Source organism: Sarcophilus harrisii, chromosome 1 (assembly GCF_902635505.1).
Source record: "Sarcophilus harrisii chromosome 1, mSarHar1.11, whole genome shotgun sequence".
Taxonomy (NCBI): Eukaryota; Metazoa; Chordata; class Mammalia; order Dasyuromorphia; family Dasyuridae; genus Sarcophilus; species Sarcophilus harrisii.
In genome coordinates, this window is record NC_045426.1 from 299670343 (window position 1) to 299688999 (window position 18657).

The 18657-nt window shown below is 38.2% G+C and overlaps 1 protein-coding gene across 4 annotated transcripts in view; it reads left to right on the forward strand.

Annotated features, from left to right (window-relative positions):
* The first annotated feature begins 10785 nt into the window (after window positions 1–10785).
* Window positions 10786–18657, forward strand: part of SNX29 (sorting nexin 29) — a 629780-nt gene continuing 621908 nt past the window's right edge. For all 4 annotated transcript variants that reach the window (XR_004230463.1, XM_031944363.1, XM_012542944.3 and 1 more), the window contains exon 1: window positions 10786–10934. Coding sequence is in view for 3 of the 4 variants with exons in the window: in XM_031944363.1 (XP_031800223.1) it covers window positions 10928–10934 (7 nt within the window). In the remaining variant the exon portion in view is untranslated. The remainder of the gene's footprint in view (window positions 10935–18657) is intronic.

The window sequence follows — 18657 nt, forward strand, 5'->3', positions numbered from 1 at the left end:
CAATATAACTCCAGTAGTAACGCTGGATCAAAGGTTATGCACAGTTTGATAACTTTTTGAGCATAGTTCCAAATTGCTCTCCAGAATGGTTGGATGTATTCACAATTCCACCAACAATGTATTAGACCCACAAGTAATCTTGTATAAATTCATCTGAGTCACTGACCAAGCTATTGAATAAAAGAGACCCATGGAAAGACTCTTGGATGCTCTATTAGAGATACTGTGTCATAATTATCTAATTGGGTGGTATGGTATGACCACATCAATAAATTCTCAATTCTTTTAATTCTTACTTTCATCTAGCCCAGTGGTTCCCACTGGGCATTTGTGATGTTATTCAATTGGTTCACACTAAAACTTCTTTAATGATGCCTTATACGTGAAACTACTAATATATTTTCCCTTTGTAACAAGCATATGCTTGTTTGAAGCACTATAGTTTGTTTTTGTATATTTGTTCTATTTATTTCATCATGATTATGCAAACAATGATTTTATTGTTTCTGCAGTGATTATATCAAACTCTGATTACTTCTGACTAAGCACAATGTATTTTTGCAATTTTTCAACTTGTTATCAAATTGTTTCCAAACAGCCATAAGGATTTGACATTTCAGTGCAAGGTGATTTCAAAAGGATGGTCAATTATCTACAAACCTTAACTAGCCTTAACTAATCTGTACAAGATTAGCTCCTTTATTCCTGTTATTCTGGAATCATATCTTATCAGTTTTGTAATCATGTGATCAAGATGTTATAAACATTTGAATTCTTGCAGGGCAAATGTCAGGCCATTTGAAAACTATGATCCCTGGGCACATGCATTCAAGACATCTTGAATCATTATAGATCACAACAAATATTCTGTAGAAACAAGCCTTATAGAAGTAAAGCTTTTTTTTTTTTTTTTTTAATAGCTTTTTATTTACAAGTTATATGCATGGGTAATTTTACAACATTGACAATTGTCAAACCTCTTGTTCCAATTTTTCCCCTCTTTCTCCCCACCCCCTCCCCCAGATGGCAGGTTGACCAATACATGTTAAATATATTTAAGTATAAATTAACTACAATATAAGTATACATGTCCCAACAGTTATTTTGCTGTACAAAAAGAATAGGACTTTGAAATAGTGTACTATTAGCCTGTGAAGGAAAACAAAAATGCAGGCGGACAAAAATAGAGGGATTGGGAATTCCATGTAGTCGTTTATAGTCATCTCCCAGAGTTCTTTTGCTGGGTGTAGCTGGTTCAATTCATTACTGCTTTATTGGTACTGATTTGGTTCATCTTATTGCTGGAGATGGCTAGGTCCATCAGAATTGATCATCATATAGTATTGTTGTTGAAGTATATAATGATTTCCTGGTCCTGCTCATTTCACTCAGCATAAGTTCATGTAAGTCTCTCCAGGCCTTTTTGAAATCATCCTATTGATCATTTCTTACAGAACAATAATATTCCATAATATTTATGTAACAATTTATTCAGCCATTCTCCAATTGATGGGCATCCACTCAATTTCCAGGTTTGGGCCACTATAAAGAGACCTGCCACAAACATTCTTGCACATACAGGTCTTTTCCCCTTTTTTAAAATCTCTTTGGGATATAAGCCTAATAGTAAGACTGCTGGATCAAAGGGTATATACAGTTTGATAACTTTTTGAGCATAGTTCCAAATTGCTCTCCAGAATGGTTGGATGTATTCACAGTTCCACCAACAATGTATCAGTGTCGCAGTTTTCCCACATCCCCTCCAACATTCTGCATTATCTTTCCCTGTCATTCTAGCCAATCTGACAGGTGTATAGTGGTATCTCAGAGTTGTCTTAATTTGCATTTCTCTGATTAATAATGATTTGCAGCATTTTTTCATATGGCTAGAGATAGTATAAATTTCTTTGTCTGAGAATTGTCTGATCACATCCTTTGACCATTTATCAATTGGAGAATGGCTTGATTTCTTATAAGCTAGAGTCAATTCTCTATATATTTTGGAAATGAGGACTTTATCAGAACCTTTGACTGTAAAAATGTTTTCCCAGTTTATTGCTTTCCTTATAATCTTGTCTGCATTAGTTTTATTTGTACAAAAAGTTTTCCATTTGATATAATCAAAATTTTCTATTTTGTGATCAATAATGATCTCTAGTTCTTCTTTAGTCATAAATTCTTTCCTCTTCCATAAAGCTTTTTTTTTTTATGATTTAAACTTATCTTCTTCTTTATGTTATCATTCTTCTCTCTGGTGAATTTTCAAATGAATTGGTTAGCAGCAGTGATTACTGATTTTCATTAATTGGCTAGATGGTTAAAAATGAAAAATTAATTTTTATCTCTAAGCAAAAAAACTTATAAAATTTTACCATTTTCCACTGCATATTATATGTGAGCATTTTAATTTATTCTTGTTTTAAATAAAAATAAACTCAAAATGGAACCAGATTTAAGATTGTATTTGTCTGGCGCTAAGTCAAATTAAAAAGATGAAACACTGAAATAAATTTATATATGATTTTTGTCATATATTATATTATATGATTATACATTTTCCAACTCGTAACTCTTTTTGTAAAAATGTGATTTATGTTAAATTAGTAAAATAGATTATGAAGCCTTGCAGATAATTGGAAGTATTTAACAATTAAATATTATGAAGAAAGGATAGTAGTTAATAGTTCAAAATAAATGTGGCAATTTCATATGGCATTTTTTTTTTTTTTTTTGCTAAAAAGTAGGTTTATTTAGGAGAAGAGATTACAGACAAAATGAAGAGGTAAAATGGCTATCAGGAGAGGCAAATATGAAATAAAAGTTGGGAAAGCAATAGGGGTATCAAGGAAAGGAGTTTGGAAGAATGCATTCAAGGAATTCACCATGAGTATGAGATTGACTGGAACCCAAATCCATAGAGGAGTTTAGCAGAGTAATCAGAGTTAGCTACATTAAGGAGAAAGATCACTAAAGGGAAGGTATGAAGAAGGAGAGAGAGAACCTCATGGAAGGTTTAGTCCTGAAAAGGATTTAGCAAAGATCTTGATCATGAGCAGATTTTTTTATAGGGAAATACAACCTTGGTGTTTTCTCAGAAGAGGAGGGAAAGTACCAGGAAAGAATTTGGTACCTCAGAGGGATCAAAAAAGGACAAGGTGAGATGCACCTGGAAAACCAGGTCCTATATCTGTCTAAAGATATGTTAGGCAATATATCAACAGTTGTTTAAAGATGCCCAGATTTGAGAGATAGACAACAGAGAGATAAAGATTTCCATTCTCATTATCAAGATTTTTCTGGAATATCTTCTTTTAAAAAGTAGTAAATGGAAATGAGTTACTAGAATTGTGGAGCCTGCTCAAAAGGGTATTATTCTAATGCTGAAGAAACTGAGACAAGATAGAGATTAGAAAGTTTTTAATATTTTATTTGAAAGGGAGATATTTACTGGGAACAAATGGATCCATGGTTTGGTCTCAGGGCTGAATGAGACTGTTTCCAAGAATCCAGCAGCCAGACACCACTATGTGCTTCCCATGAAGTACACACACACACACACACACACACACACACACACACACACGTGGTTCCAATCGACTAGCGTGGACTGAGGCAGGGATGGAGTCAGAACACTGAGAGCACGAACAGACAGCTAGGGGGTGGCACTGGACATTCTGATAAGTAGGGAAGGGCTGGGGTCATGATGTCTAAAATAGGAGGTCTTTCTCCTTATCTGGATCAAACCTTTACAGTTTATTATCTTAGTTTAGCCAGCCCTAAATTATATCAGTTCTAATGATCAGGAGAGAAGGGTGGTGTTGCAACCAGGAGGATTGAGACAGAACAATTAAGGGAACTGAGGCAGGACAATTAGAAACTGTGGCACAACATTACAATTGTTTTTTTGCCAAGAATAACTCAAATGGGGTCCCAGACAATTAGACACAAATGAAACAACCCAACAGCAGCTAGGAACAACAGATTTGGAAGACAATCATTTCAGCTTTTGAACTGAAAAGACTTCAATTGACTGTGTATAGGAGATAAAGCTGCTGGCTTTTTGTTCTCCAAGATTAGAACTTTAGGGAGGTGAACTGGATATAAGTGAGGAAGGGCTAAGCAAAGTTATCGGCATCACTTTCTCCTCTGGTACCTTGTGAATCCACTGGCAAGATATAGATCAGAAAGACTGGAGATGACCTTTGGGAGATCTTGGTCTTTTTAAGCTAGGCTTTTGAACAGGTCTGAGGCAATGCCCCCTGAGTGATTAAGTCTAATAAAGATTTAAGGCAAAGAATTGCCTTTTTTTAGTAGTCAAAAAAAACAAACCCAACAACAACAACAAAAAAACTAGGAGAAGAAAACCCTCAAGGTTTCTGGTCAAAACAGAAACAGTTGTTATTTGCATTCATTTTAAATTAATCAGGATACAAACAGTGACTCAGTGGGACTTGCCCACAGACCTATTGTTAGTCAATATATAAGAGCCAAAGTGATTTGGGTTTAAGCTCAGTTCCAAACTCTACACCCTTAGGAACCTTGAAAGAATGGGTATCTAACTCATACTTGTGGGTATTCTTTATATACCTTTAATAGTATAAATTTTGATCCCTGAAAGGAGATAAAGAAGGAAGGAATCTGTTGATTTATGTTTTGAGCCCGAGTTCTTGGGAAAATAGTGACATCATAAATAGTTTTTTTGTCAGCAAGATAATTTTGGGGACATGTTTATAAGAGGGGAATTAAGAAGGGTTCAGTATTGGACATTAATTTTATCTGAAGTTCATCCAGGTGGAGATGTTCAATACACAACTGGAAATATTAGAACTCAAATTCAGGAGAGAAAATACACTTAGATATAAAGATTTAAGAATCATCTGTAGAACAGCAACAGCAAGACTGTGAGATGATCAACAATGACAGACAGCAAAGTTGACAAATTGACAAAACAGCAGATTCTTAGAGAGAGACAGGAGGGGGGAGAGAGAGAGAGAAGGGGGAAGGGAGAGACGGAGGGAGAGAGTGGGAGAGAGAAGATAAATATACTTGATAGAAAAAGATTTTCAGAAGAGAGGAGAGAATGAGATAAAAACTAAAGGTAGGAGGGTTATCCCTTGGCACAAAGGAAGGGTACTTGATCCTGACAGACAGAAAAAAGGGGAGAATACATAGGGAGGAATGAAGCTAAATCAATACTTGGGTAACAACAGCCTAGATATCAGTGTAGTAGGAAGCTGAATTTATTTGTTAAGAGTGGAAGTTGAGTTAAGGGCTTGAAAATATGGAAAATGTTTTGGAAAAGTTGCTTGGGAAATGGGAAATACAGAAAAAGTTTTAACATTATTAAGGGTCCAGCTGTTGGGCCACAGTTCCCAGTCCTGACCCAGTTTCTCTAATAGTCCTATTTAGTTACTCTGCCTCAGGTTATAACGTTTTTGCTCTTAATGTTTGATGAGATAAAGGTTTTATATCTTTAGGCTATAATCATTCCTTCTTAATGTTTGACAGGATAAAGGTCTATCCATTTTAGACATCATTAGAATATCAGTAACCTCTCCAGGACCTCCCTTCATTATGTCATCCTAGGTGCCTCCCCACTTAGGTTATCCCCATCCAGGTACCTCCCCCATTATATCATTGTTCTTGTTATCCTATAAAAGCGTCTTGCTGTCTGATATTCAGGGCTGGAGTCTTTGAGACAATAGTCCTGGGACCAAACATGGATCATTTGGTCCCAGTAAATCTCTCCATTTAATAAACTATTAAATTGTTCTCTAATTTATGTCTTACTCAGTACACAGCTGAATTTGTGATTATTCCTACCAAGTGCATGGCTTCCCGGAAGTAGAAATGGAAATAGGAAAGGAATAAGTATTTATATAGTACCTATTATGTGTCATGCACTGAGCTAAGTGCTTTACAATTATTATCTCATTTGATCTTCACAGTAAGGTAGGTGCTATTGATATAAACTGAACCCTTTAATCTTTGGGGAGGCCCTGATGTAAACTGTGAAGGAAGGATGGTTCTGAGTCTCAAACCCTCCCAGGTTCTGGGAGGGGCACACCCTTGGGTCCATAAGGGAAACTCCCAGATAAATAATCTCATTCAATTGGAAATCTTGGCTTGGACTCTATTGAATTGAAAATTAGCCCTTAATCTCCCCAGCCTCCAACTTTGGCCTCAAACTTCAGCAAGCTAATAAAAGACTACTTTGAACCCCAAATCTTTGCTAATGTCTTTCTGGACTTAGCCTGCTGGGTCTTTCCTAGTGTAAACCTTGCAGAAATCCTAACGGGATTTTTGCCCACTGATGAAGATATTTTCTTCTCAGTGCAAAACCATTTTAACATAAATATCCTAACCGGATTTTAGCCCACTAAGAAAGCTGTCTTCTTAGCATACTGTTTTCTTAGCATAAGTAAACTCATTTTTGCCACAAACCTCGAGCCTATATTTATTTCGGTTTGCGAACTCTTTTGCAAAACCTGCCACGGGCCAAAAGGGTACCCCATTGCTCTTTAGGGGATCTCTCAACCCTCATTTTTCACACCTCAACACTATTATCCTTACAGTGGAAGACACTGAGGCAAATAGACTTGCTTAGATTCACAGATCTAGTAAGTATTTGACTTCAAATTTGAACTCAGGTTTTCTAAATTTCAAGCTCATGTAAGTTCATGGACTCCCAATTTAAGCATCCCTACCTTAATGGATGGTCTGTGAATGGCTGTGGTTAAAGAATTCATTACCCTGTAATGAACCTCTTTTGTTGCTAGGGCTGCAGTTTAAAGCCCTTTCTAATTGGAAAGGATCTATTAAAAAAGAATTTTTTTTTTGAGAATATAGGTTCACCTCCATTTGTGTAAAAATGTATAGCCCAAAGATCAAATCTGGTCCTGCCACCTGCTTTTATACAGGTTATTGTTTGTCAACCTTTGCTCTAAATGTTTAGTTGTATCAGTGCGCCTATTTTAGAGTTTCTAGTGGTTCATGCCATGACATATACAACAGAAACCCCAAGAGGCCTGAATTTTAGGACAATCTTTGATACCTAACAGTCTGTGACTGTGTGGATCTAAGTTCTTTGGAATTCATTTGTCAGACTTTCAGATTTTACAAAATGGGAGTAAATTAATTAAAATAATTATTCATTTATCAAATACCTATTAATTGACTCGTTAGTAATTTAATAATCACTTAATAGGCATCTACTAGGTGCAGCACACTGTACTAGGCTTGAAGGACTTAAAATTAAGCCTCAGTCCCTGATCTCATAGTTTATATATCTATATACTGATAATAAACAACAGTTGACAAATGAAGGTAATTACAAAAGATCAGTTGGTCAGTTAATAAGAATCATTTACATAAACTGAGCAAGACAGAGATTAGAGACCAATTTAATAGTTTATTTAATAGGGAGATATACTGGGACCAAATGGGTCTTGGTCCCAGGACTGGAAGAGACTATCATCTCAAAGAATCCAGCACTGAGTATTGGACAGAAAGATTTTTTATAGGATAACAAGAACAATGACATAATGGGGATGGGTGGGGACATGGATGGGGATAATGTAATGGGGGGAGGCACTTAGGATGACACAATGGAGGGAGGTACTGGAGAGGTTACTGATATTCTAATGATGTCTAAAATGGATAGACCTTTATCCTGTCAAACAGTAAGAGGGAATGATTATAACCTAAAGATATAAAATCTTTATTTCATCAAACATTAAGAGGGAAGGTCATAACCTGAGGCAGAGTAACTAAATAGGACAATGAAGAAACTGGGTCAGGACATTAAAAGGGAATTGTGGCATAACAAATAGATTTGGATGGGTAGAATAAAGGAATAGAGAGGTATTACAGTAAGTGAAGAATGGTATAAACTAAGATATTACACAATAGTGAGTAGTCAAGTGTGACCTTAATATTGCTGAATAGTAGGAAATAAGGTTGGGACAGGTATATTGGAACCAGAGAAGAACATCCTTTAGAGGTTGGCTAAAGATTTGTATTTAAAGATTAATAAAGTCTTAGAATTGGAATGGATCTTGAAATCTTTTATTTGAACTGTTTCCTAATAATAGGAAACTGAGGTCCAGGAAGGGCAAATTATTTATTACATGGTAAGTTAGTGGCAGGTTTCCAGATTCTTTAGTCTGGAATTTGTTCAGGAAACAAAGCCACTGAAAATCTTTGAGAAAGTACTTACAAATTGTTAATAATATTAAAGAATGTTCCAAATCACATGCACAAAAAGTTGATAAATGCAAACCAAAACAGATTTTCAGGCATTCGACGGACAGCAAATTGGTAAAAATGATAAAAGATGGGAATAATCAACAATGGAAAAGTTGTGTGAAGATGGACCCATTAGTACTCTGTTGGTGAGCAGTCAATCAGAAAAAAACACTTTGGAAAAGTTTAAATTATAAAATTAAAAAGTGACTAAAAAGCTGTCAGTCGACAATCATTTATTTAATAACCTACTAAGTGTCAAGCACTAAGTTTACCTTAGATTTTCCAAAATCCAACAACAAAAAACCCAGTCCTTGCTCTCAAGGAGCTCACAGTCTGATGAGGTGACACCATGTACATACCATTGTACATACAAAACAGAAAATAGTGGAGATGGAGACTTCACATATATATATATATATATATATGTCTATACTCTTTGATAGAGATTCTATTACTAGGTATAAACTCTTATGATCACTGTTAAGAAAAAAGTCCCATTAGCATCAGGCTAATTGTTAATTGGGGGGGGGGGGGGGGGTGTGAAGTGGCGAGGGGAACACAGATCTGGCCTAAATTTCTGTTTTTTTATGACTTTCTATTGTTTTCACAATTTAGTCTTGGAGTTTCCAAAATTTGGTGCTTAGTGCTTTCAAGGTTTTATGATGTGGAAGTTCCTAACACAGGTTTAAATCAGTATGCTTCTTTCAATAGATTGCTCCTGGACTTAGTTACTGTTAACAACCCTCTGCTAAGTTCTGGCAGGTTCAAAGTGAGAGAACTGCCCTTTCCTATTGGTTTCCTGCCTTGGTTATTTCACTGTAGGCTTATGTATGGGGTTAAAGGTTATTTACAGATTAGCTAATTTATCCTTGAGTTCAGGGCCCAAGGTTTTAAAAACATGTCCCCTTTGTTTGTTACACATCTCAGATCATTACTTGTAATCATTCTTCTTTTCCCTGAAGTTGTGACCTGGAACATGGGTGATAGCGCTGCCGGCTGGCATTTGATCCTGTTCCCAGGCTCAGGTCAGGGGGTTTACTAGGATCTCTTTCTGCCCTAGTGCATCTGATCCTGATATTCAATCTTAGTCCCTTGACTAGACCTGTGCTCTAGCATATTCTCCACTGTTGCTCCTGCTGTCCCTGCACTGTGCTCTAAGCCAGTCTCCACCAGGGTCCACAGATCTATTTTTTAAGCTGTTCTAGCCTAGAAAAAAAAGAGTCATTACGATTTTTTGTGGTTTTCCTGATTATAATTTGGAATAGTACATTTTCTAAGCTGAGCGGGTTGCCGTTAGAGTTGATCAACTATTTCCTCACTCTGCCTTTAATTAAAACATTTTTAAAAAGTTTTTTTAGAAATGGAGTGATATAATCATAACTGTTTTAAATACCGTAATGTGATAAAAGTATGTAAAATGCGCTGGAAATGGGGAGATACTAGAATTTCTTTTCTAGGTTAACGCTCTATCTCAGGACAGTTTTCTAACTCTTGGACTGTAAGATTTATTAGGACAAGTATGATATCACATTTAAAATTTTATTACCCTATTTCTATCTCCCAAATGAAATTCACAATTTCTCAAAAGAATTCACTCTATCATAACTGGACATAAAAAATAGATGAATGCCTATTGTCCAGAGTATTATATGTAACTGGAAGTGGCACCGCATACAATGAGCTGAGAAAAAAAAGTGGGTTGAATTGTTTTTGGGAAATCAATTAGTTCCTTTAATGACTCCAAACTTCCCAAGATACAATACCACAGTCTCCAAAGAATTAAAGTGGTAATTAACAAAATACATGGCGGGTAGGAATAGTTTGACACACCACCAAAGAACCGTGTAAGACAAGAAGCATAAAGGATATTATTAAAAAGTTGGTTCTGTTGTCATACCGCAAAGCTCCTTGGCTTGCAACATTTGTATCCATGCAACAAGACCTCTATCCTTAGAACTGCCATCAAAGTGGGAGGTTCCAATGAAGATTTAAAGAACAAAAGAGGTGATGAACTCCAACACTGAAGGAGGATCGCCTATTGATCCTTCCTCCTGTATCTCCCTGGGAACTGGTGGTGTCTTAACTAGGGGCTCTGCAAATAGTAAGCACGTACTACACGACTGCTGAATCGAAATGTACCGGAAGTTAAGTTTCAGGTATGACACTACCCCCAAAGTTTTCAGTCCTTTCGGGCTCCATTAATGTAGAAATTAATTAGGGCAATTAACTCGGTCTTCTACATCCCTCACTCCTCGAGCCTCATATTTCTCCAAAACCCCCTCGGAGGTCATCTCTTCTGCTCCAATCCCACCTCCGCAAAGCTGCTTCGCTAGGTTTACCCACAGGAGATTTTTTCCTACCCTTCCCTTCTCCAATTCGCCTTCAAGGGAGGGGCGGACATCCCTCTCCCCTTCTTCCGTGCTTGGAGAGCTTTTCCCCACTCTCTGCCCCCGAGTTCCCTCATTACTCGCCTCGGACAACCCAGAGAGGAGGTAGAGGCCACACTCAGGGGGCCCAGCCCATTTAGCTACCTGGAGTCGGGCGGATATTTACATTCCGGGTCAGAGGGCAACCGGCGGCTCTTCCACTTCCGGGGCGGGGCTGGCGCGCGGAGTGTCTCCTCCCCCCCACCCTGGCCTGCCCGAGCAGCAGAGGCGGCAGTGGAGGCGGCACCGGCAGGATGAGCGGTGAGTGGCGGGGCCCGCCCCGTGCTGCCCTTCCACCTGAACCCTGGGCAAGGGGGTCGCGGGGCCAGTCCCCGCCGGGACCACCCTTTGCGGCCCCTCCGCTGTCACTGGCTCTTGCTCCTCCTGTATCTGTCACCTGCTTCCCGGTTCCTTGGGCAGCTCAGCCCTTGCTCCCTGGGCCCCCCAAGGCTCGGGAGCCCCCTGCTCTTCGGGACCCGCGTGTCTGCTCCCCCGGACGCCCACATGACTGCTCCCTTGGACACCCCTCCCCCCAGTCTGCGCCCTGCTCCCTAGCCCCTCGGGGTGTTTGACGCCCAGCCTGCCAGTCCCACTTCCCTAACCCTGCTACTCACTAGCATCCTCCTACTCGGGAGTCCTATCTTCCCAGACTCCTCCATATCCGACCTAGATTCCCATCCTGCTGATCTCACCCTCCGGAATCTTAGACATGCCCTTCTCCTTGCTGATCCCCTTAGCCATCCACGACCCCTATGTGCTCCTTGCTTCCCAGGCCCCCATCTTCCCCATTCCTTTGTCTCATCTCCAGGTTTCCAGTCTTGCTACTTGTCTCTCCCCACGGTCTTCACATGTTCATTCTTTGCTTTTCAAAACCTCTCCACGTCTTCTACTTCTCTGACCCTCCCACTTCCTCTATCATCCCTAGTCATCTGACCCTCTGCTTCCCAGACCAACCACATGTTTGACCCACTTGTTGCCCATAATCCCCATGTGTTTACCCACTGCTTCTCAAGCCCCTATAGTTATCTTACCTTACTCTTCGTTACCTTTCCAGACCCTCCAGTGGTGTGGCCCCCAGTTTTGCAGTTCTTCTATAGTCTGCCCCTCCTACTCCCTGACTCTGTCATTTATTCCCTGACTTCCTGATCCTTATCTGACCCTCCTACTCCCTAGTATCCTCAGTCATTTCAACAGCTTCCTAGACTCCTCACCTGTCAGCTGCTTTCCATGACTTGTCCACTATTTACCTGCTCCTTCCCAGACCCTCAGTTATTTGACCTTCAGTTTCCCAGTCCCTCTAGTTGTCTGACTCTCCTACTCTCCAGCTTACTCCCAGTCATCTGACCCCCCTGTTTCTCAGTACTTTCATTTATCTGACTCCTTCCCTCATGATCCCCATGTGTTTACCCTCTGCTCTCCAGAACCCCCTTATTATCTGACCCCTCCCTCACCCAGCTTTCCAGTCCCATTTGTCTGATCTTTCAAATCTTTGGTGTCTTCTAAATTATTTGACTTCTGTCTTGTCAATTCCCTTAGGTATCTAACCTTTTTGCTTTCCAGGCACAATTTTATCTTTTTTGCCCCATCCCTCCCACATGTTTACTTCTCAGCTACCTTTCCTTCCTGTCTTCTTAATGAGTGACTTCCAGGCCTTCCTCCATATCATCTGTCCCCATGCTTCTGTGTCTCTTCCCCCAAATTTTCACATTCCCTGCTTAGTTCTAGTCTTACTTCACTACCAGTTGTTGGCCTCCCCCTGCTTTTCAGGCTATTGCCACTCTCTTTCTCAGTCTTTCCCTGTTTGTTGTTTCCTCTGCTTTCTAGTCCTCACTGGTTGTCTGCTTCCTTGTTCTTTAGCCCCTTCATGCGTCTGACACCTCAGCTCCCCACTATATCCTTATTTCACTCCCTTCTTTCCAGTCACTCCCAATTTTCCAGTTTCTTGATTGGTTACCAGGCTCGTGCTTTTTCTGTTTGCTCTTCTGTCCTCCCTTCTCTGAAGTTATTGTTCTTTGGACAATCTAGTTGTTCAAGTGACCACTTAGCACAATTACCCTTCATTTCTTGCCCAGGGTTTGGCATAACTGATTTATTACCTTCATTTCCTCCCCATTCCTGTCATACTCATTAGCTAGGATTGACTTCTGGGGTCTTCTGCCTTAAAGGGTCTTGGCTTGTGTGAAGAATTTGAGAGACAAGATTTGTTTTGATTTTGGCCTGGCTCTAAGTTTTGGTGCCTTGGGTTCATTGGCCACCCTCTATTGGGTTCTGTGAAGTTTGCTGCTCTTTTTTTGTTGCTAAGTCATTCCTGATTGTTTATGCAAGGGTTGGGAGTGACTCAGGAAAACAATTGTGTATCTGTCACCAATTTGCTCCAATTGACCTGGGATCAGATCTTTTTCTTTTTTAAGTATCTCTTTGCCTTTGTGTATATATTTATTTCTTCTTTGTATTTTGCCTTTGAGGATAATGACATCTATTTACTTGCTTTAGCTTTCTAAAAGAAGTTTATTGATTACTATTGATATTGAGAAGCTAAGTATAGGTTTAATGTTGTAAAATCCATACATTTCTTTTTTTTTTTTTTCCTAATGAGACCATTTTAAGGACTGTTTAATTTCCTAAGTGAAGTGTTTTTTCTTAAGTTTACTTGCATTTCATTCTTTTTTAAGAATAGTACTTGTGAAATTAGTGATAACTGTGAGAGGTATATTCTTTTAGAACCAATTATAGTTAACTTAATTAATGTCCTAGATTGAGCTGAATAATTATAGATTGATTTTGTTTCTGTATCACATCATAATTAAACTTTCATACTTGTTATACTTACACAAAATTATTTAATGAACCTAATTTTCTGATATGAAATATAAATGTAAAGTTCAAACATACTTAAAAATGTTGTAATCCTGGAGAAACTGAGGCAAGATAAGAGATTAGAAAGTTTTTAATATTTTATTTGGGTTTCTGATAGGGAGAGAGAATTTGGAGGCAGAGCAGAATATATTCTGCCTCCAGGGCTGAATTGGATTTTCATCTGAAAGAATCCAGCATCAAATTTGAGATTCCAATGATTTTTACATGTGGCTCTAAGCAATCAGGGGAGACAAATGCAAGGGGTGGAATCCCGAACTCTGGTGAACTCCAGAATTTCCATCAGTCTGGTTCTAACAGGGTGGGGGCTGAGGACCATAAATTCTGATAAATTAGTAGTAAAAGGGGTGGTCACTAGAGACAGAAAGTCTGGAATTTAGAGATAGAGGATGCCAATTAGGTATCTGAGATAGGACATCTGTAGTTTTAGCTTTTGGAATGCCAGAGTGGCCAGATCGCAACAAGCCTTAATTATTTCAGCCCTAATGAACAGAAAAGATTGCAACCAGGGGGATTGAGGCAGAACAATTAAGGGAATTGAGACAGGACGATTTAGGGAAATTGAGGCACAACAATGTAAACATCTTTATTTTTATAAGCTTTGTCATCAAGGTACAGTTTCATAATTTACAGTATTTTGGAGAAAACTTTGTGTGTGTGTGTGTGTGTGTGTGTGTGTGTGTGTGAGATTGAGGATTGCAGTTTCAAAGGAAGTGGACATTCAAAGGAACTACTGTTTCATTACCTAGCAGCAGTAGAAAGGACCTGGAGACCCTGTGTTCAAATGCTTAACAAGTATATAGTAACTAGGTTGTGTGGAGTACTGGAAGAATATTGTGTTTGAGATTAAAAGACCTTGTTTTGAATGAATGAAAAAATATTTATTAAGTATTTGTTAAAGGGACTGAGTAGGTACTCATTTAAGTATGTACTGTGTGCCACAAGCACTATGCTAAGAGTTTTACAAATATTATAAATATCAGTTGATAATATTACTATGTGTCAAGCACTATCCTGAACATTGGAAATATAAACATAAAATAAGCAGTTCTTGACCTCAAGGGATTTATGTTCTCATAGGGTGGACAACACATACAAAAGAATGGCTGCTCAGGAGGGGATTTTGGATTTAGAAAATTATAGGGATCTTGAGTGTAGCCACAGGCATGTAGATTAACATATTTCATTCAAGAACAATGGCAGAAGTAATTTGATCATAGTTCTTGATTCTAGAACTGGTGGGATCTGGGGTTGAGTCTTGTTTCTGCCACTTACTCTGCAATCTTGCATTCAGATCCTGAATTTTGCTTCTTATGCTATCTTTTTAATAGAGATTATCAGAAGCAAATGATATAATAAATATGAAAACCCTTTGTAAACTGTTTATATGGTGCCATTTCAGAGTATTCACTGCATAGGCATCCCAGTGCTGTATGCTAGAGGTAGTGATGAGGGACGAGAATTGAGGGTAAGAGATCCCCTCTGGTCAATGCAGCAGATCCCTTGTGAAAGGATTTGGTACCTGAAGTCTGTGTGGCAAAAAAGAATTTATTTACACTAAGAAGACAGCTTGCTAGGAAGACAGCCTTCTTAGTGACCAAGATTCTGTTAGGAATATAGCAAACACACATTTACATTGACAAGAAAATATCTTCATCAGTGGGCCCAGTTCAGAAAGGCAAATAGCTCCTGATTAGGAATTAGCAAAATGGGTGAAAAAAACTGTACGCTAAGAAGACAGCTTTCTTAGCGGGCTAAACACCTGATTAGGAATTTGGCAAAGGTGTGTTTAACACTGGTTTAACTCCAGTGGGCAAAATCCCATTAGGACTAATGCAAAGACTTGGAGTTCAGAGTTGTTTTTTATCAGCCTTCTGAGGCCTTATGGGGTTTTCCCAAGTGCCCTTCCCTCCCTCCCCCCAAGTTTGAGGGACTAATCTCCAATTCATTAGAGGGTTGTGATAATGCCCCTGGCCAAGATCTCCAATTGAATGAGACCACTGAACTTGGGAAGGGTGTTGTTTGGGAAAGGTGTTTGAGGCTTAGGAACACCCTTCCCCCAAAAAAGAGGATCAAGTTTCAGGGGCCCCCTCAAAGGTTAAAGGGGACACAATTTACATCATTTTCCCCTGAAAGATCTTAGTTTAGATCAGTAGCATAAGGTAGAGTTGGGGCAGCAGGTTCAAACCCTACATATGATGCTTTGGGCTGCATTGCTCTAGCATAAGATGACATGGGTTTAAATCCCATATATGAGCGTTGGCATCTTGGCCAAGTCATTTAGCCTCTCTTGGCCTCATTTTTTAAATTGTAAAATTATTATCTCATTATTTGTAAAATGAGAGCATGATGACCTTATTGATTTATTCCAGCTCTAAATTACTGGAAGAAATTACTTAAACCTGTTCCATCTTCAGATTTCTTATTTATAATACAGATAATACCTCTCTTTCCTACTTCACAAGGTTGTTATGGTTTGCAAATGAGATGATACATATATACTATGCTTTGTAAAGTCAAGCCCACAAGTATTTATTAAGGGCTTACTTTATGCCAGACACTATGCTAAGCACTGGGAGTACACATAAAAGCAAAAAGACAATTTTTGCCCTGTAAGAACTTCCCATCTAATGGAGGAAGATAGCATATAAAAGGTCACTAAGAAGAATTGGCAGTGGAAAAAAAGAGTGGAGAGGGATATAAGGCATAGTTAGTCTAGACTCTGTCCTTAAAATAGAGGGTCTAGGAGGTAGTAACTAATCAAAAGATGGGACTACAGGGTTAAAGTGAATTTCCAGGGTAAGAAGGCTGCTCCATTATGGTGGAAAAAGTCAGTAGAGTCAGGAATGGAGCTCTGAGAGAAGTAAAAGAAAATTTTGAAAAGCTTAATCAGTTACTGTGTTATTATTATAGATTTCCATGAATAAGATATACATACTTTAAGCAATTAAAAAACAAGAGAAGATATAATTTACTTTTATTGATATATTTTGTTGTTTTTAGACAATTTCCCAACCAAGTCCCACATCCTCCAAAGTACATTGTTTACCTAATAGCATGATTCTATGCCCTTTTCCATTTTCTGTAGTTCATCAGACCTTAACAGAAAAGACAGCTATGTACTGGACAGTATGATACCAGTATTACTCATCTTATATGATTTGGATTTGTTGCCTTTTAACATTAAGACAGTATACTACATGTCAAGTTGTGTGAGAGAAAATAATTCAGAGAAGAGCGATTTGAGTGAATTGTAGCTTACCAGGCCTCATCTGGCAAAAATACTTGAGATGATTCTGATTGATATCAACAAGCATTGATTTAGTGCATTCTGTGTGCTACACTTGATATTATAGACAGATATTATACAGAGACATTATATTTCTTTTTTTCTTTTTAATTTTATTTAATAGCCTTTTATTTACAGGTTATATGCATGGGTAACTTTACAGCATTAACAATTGCCAAACCTCTTGTTCCAATTTTTCACCTCTTACCCCCCACCCCCTCCCCCAGACGGCAGGATGACCAGTAGATGTTAAATATATTAAAATATAAATTAGATACACAATAAGTATACATGACAAAATACTGTTATTTTGCTGTACAAAAAGAATCAGACTCTGAAATATTGTACACTTAGCTTGTGAAGGAAATCAAAAATGCAGGTGGGCAAAAATATAGGGTTTGGGAATTCAATGTAATGGTTTTTAGTCATCTCCCAGAGTTCTTAGAGACATTATATTTCATGGAGTTTGTAATTCTAATGGAGAAAACAGATATCTACAGAAATAAAAGGCAGAGGTATGATCATAGACCTGGAAGCAGCGTAAAAAATCATCTAAATCAACTTTGTCATAAATGCAAAGAATAGGGCAAAAAAAAAAAAAATTGAAGGAGAGATCACTTTTAACTAGGAAGCCTCCTACCTCTATCTTTGTGGTAGAGCTCTGACTTGGAGGAAGGGAAAGACAACAATCTTTATGGGTGTTTTCCTTTCTTCTGGTCTAATTCTGTCACCTTACCCTTTCACATAGTATACTACAAAGCTTGTTATTATTTCTAGCATAAAATAAATTTTATTTTAAAAATTTGTATCAATATTAAGGAAATTTGTCTATAATTTTCTTTCTCTGTTTTGACTCTCTTTAAAATAAAATATAAACTCCTTTGTTTGATATTTAATATTCTTCCTCCTCCATCTGGTGGTGCCTTTTCTTTCTGGAATTATACAATATTCTCCCTTCATATACCCTATCTGTGGCCCAGTCATAGTGGCCTATTTGTCATTCTTACACATGAAAGTGACTTGTTTTTTTTAATTAAAGATTTTTATTTTCAAAACATATGCATGTAATGCTGGAGAAACTGAGCAAGATAGAAATTATTAAGTTATTTAGTAAATGGAGAGATATACTGGGATCAAATGGATCTGTGGTTTGGCCCCCGGGGCTGAATTGAGACTATGGTCTCCAAGAATCCAGCAAACAGAGTTCTCAATGACATATATATACGTGATTCAGACACAGAGGGTAGACTGAAGCAGGGGTAGAGTCAGGTTACTGAGAGAGGGAATTGGATTCTGACAGAGTGGGGTGAGTCTCTGGAGAGGGGTCTGACATAATCAGTGGGAGACACCCAGGACATGGGGAGAGGTATCTTGATAAGACAGTGTAATGCTGAAGAAACTGAGACTAATTCAATATATTCTAAAACATAAGATCTTTTATCCTCATCACATATTCTGATAAAGGGGAGGGGAGGTTTTGCAGAACTGAGAAGCAGGAAAACTGAGGTCAGGACTGAGTCAGGATAATTAGGGAAACTGAGTAAGGACAATAAAAGAGAATTGTGGCATAACATGGCATTGATAATTTTTCAACATTGAGCCTTGTAAAAACTTTGCATTGCAATTTTTCTCTCCCTTCCCTCCACCCCCTCTGCTAGATGGCAAGTAATCCAATATATGTTAAACATGGTAAAAAAAGGAAAAAAATGAGAAAGAAAATAAAATGTGAGCAAATAACAACAAAAAGAGTGAGAATACTGTGTTGTGATTTACCTGCACTTCCCACAGACATCTTTCTAGGTGTAGATGGCTCTCTTCATC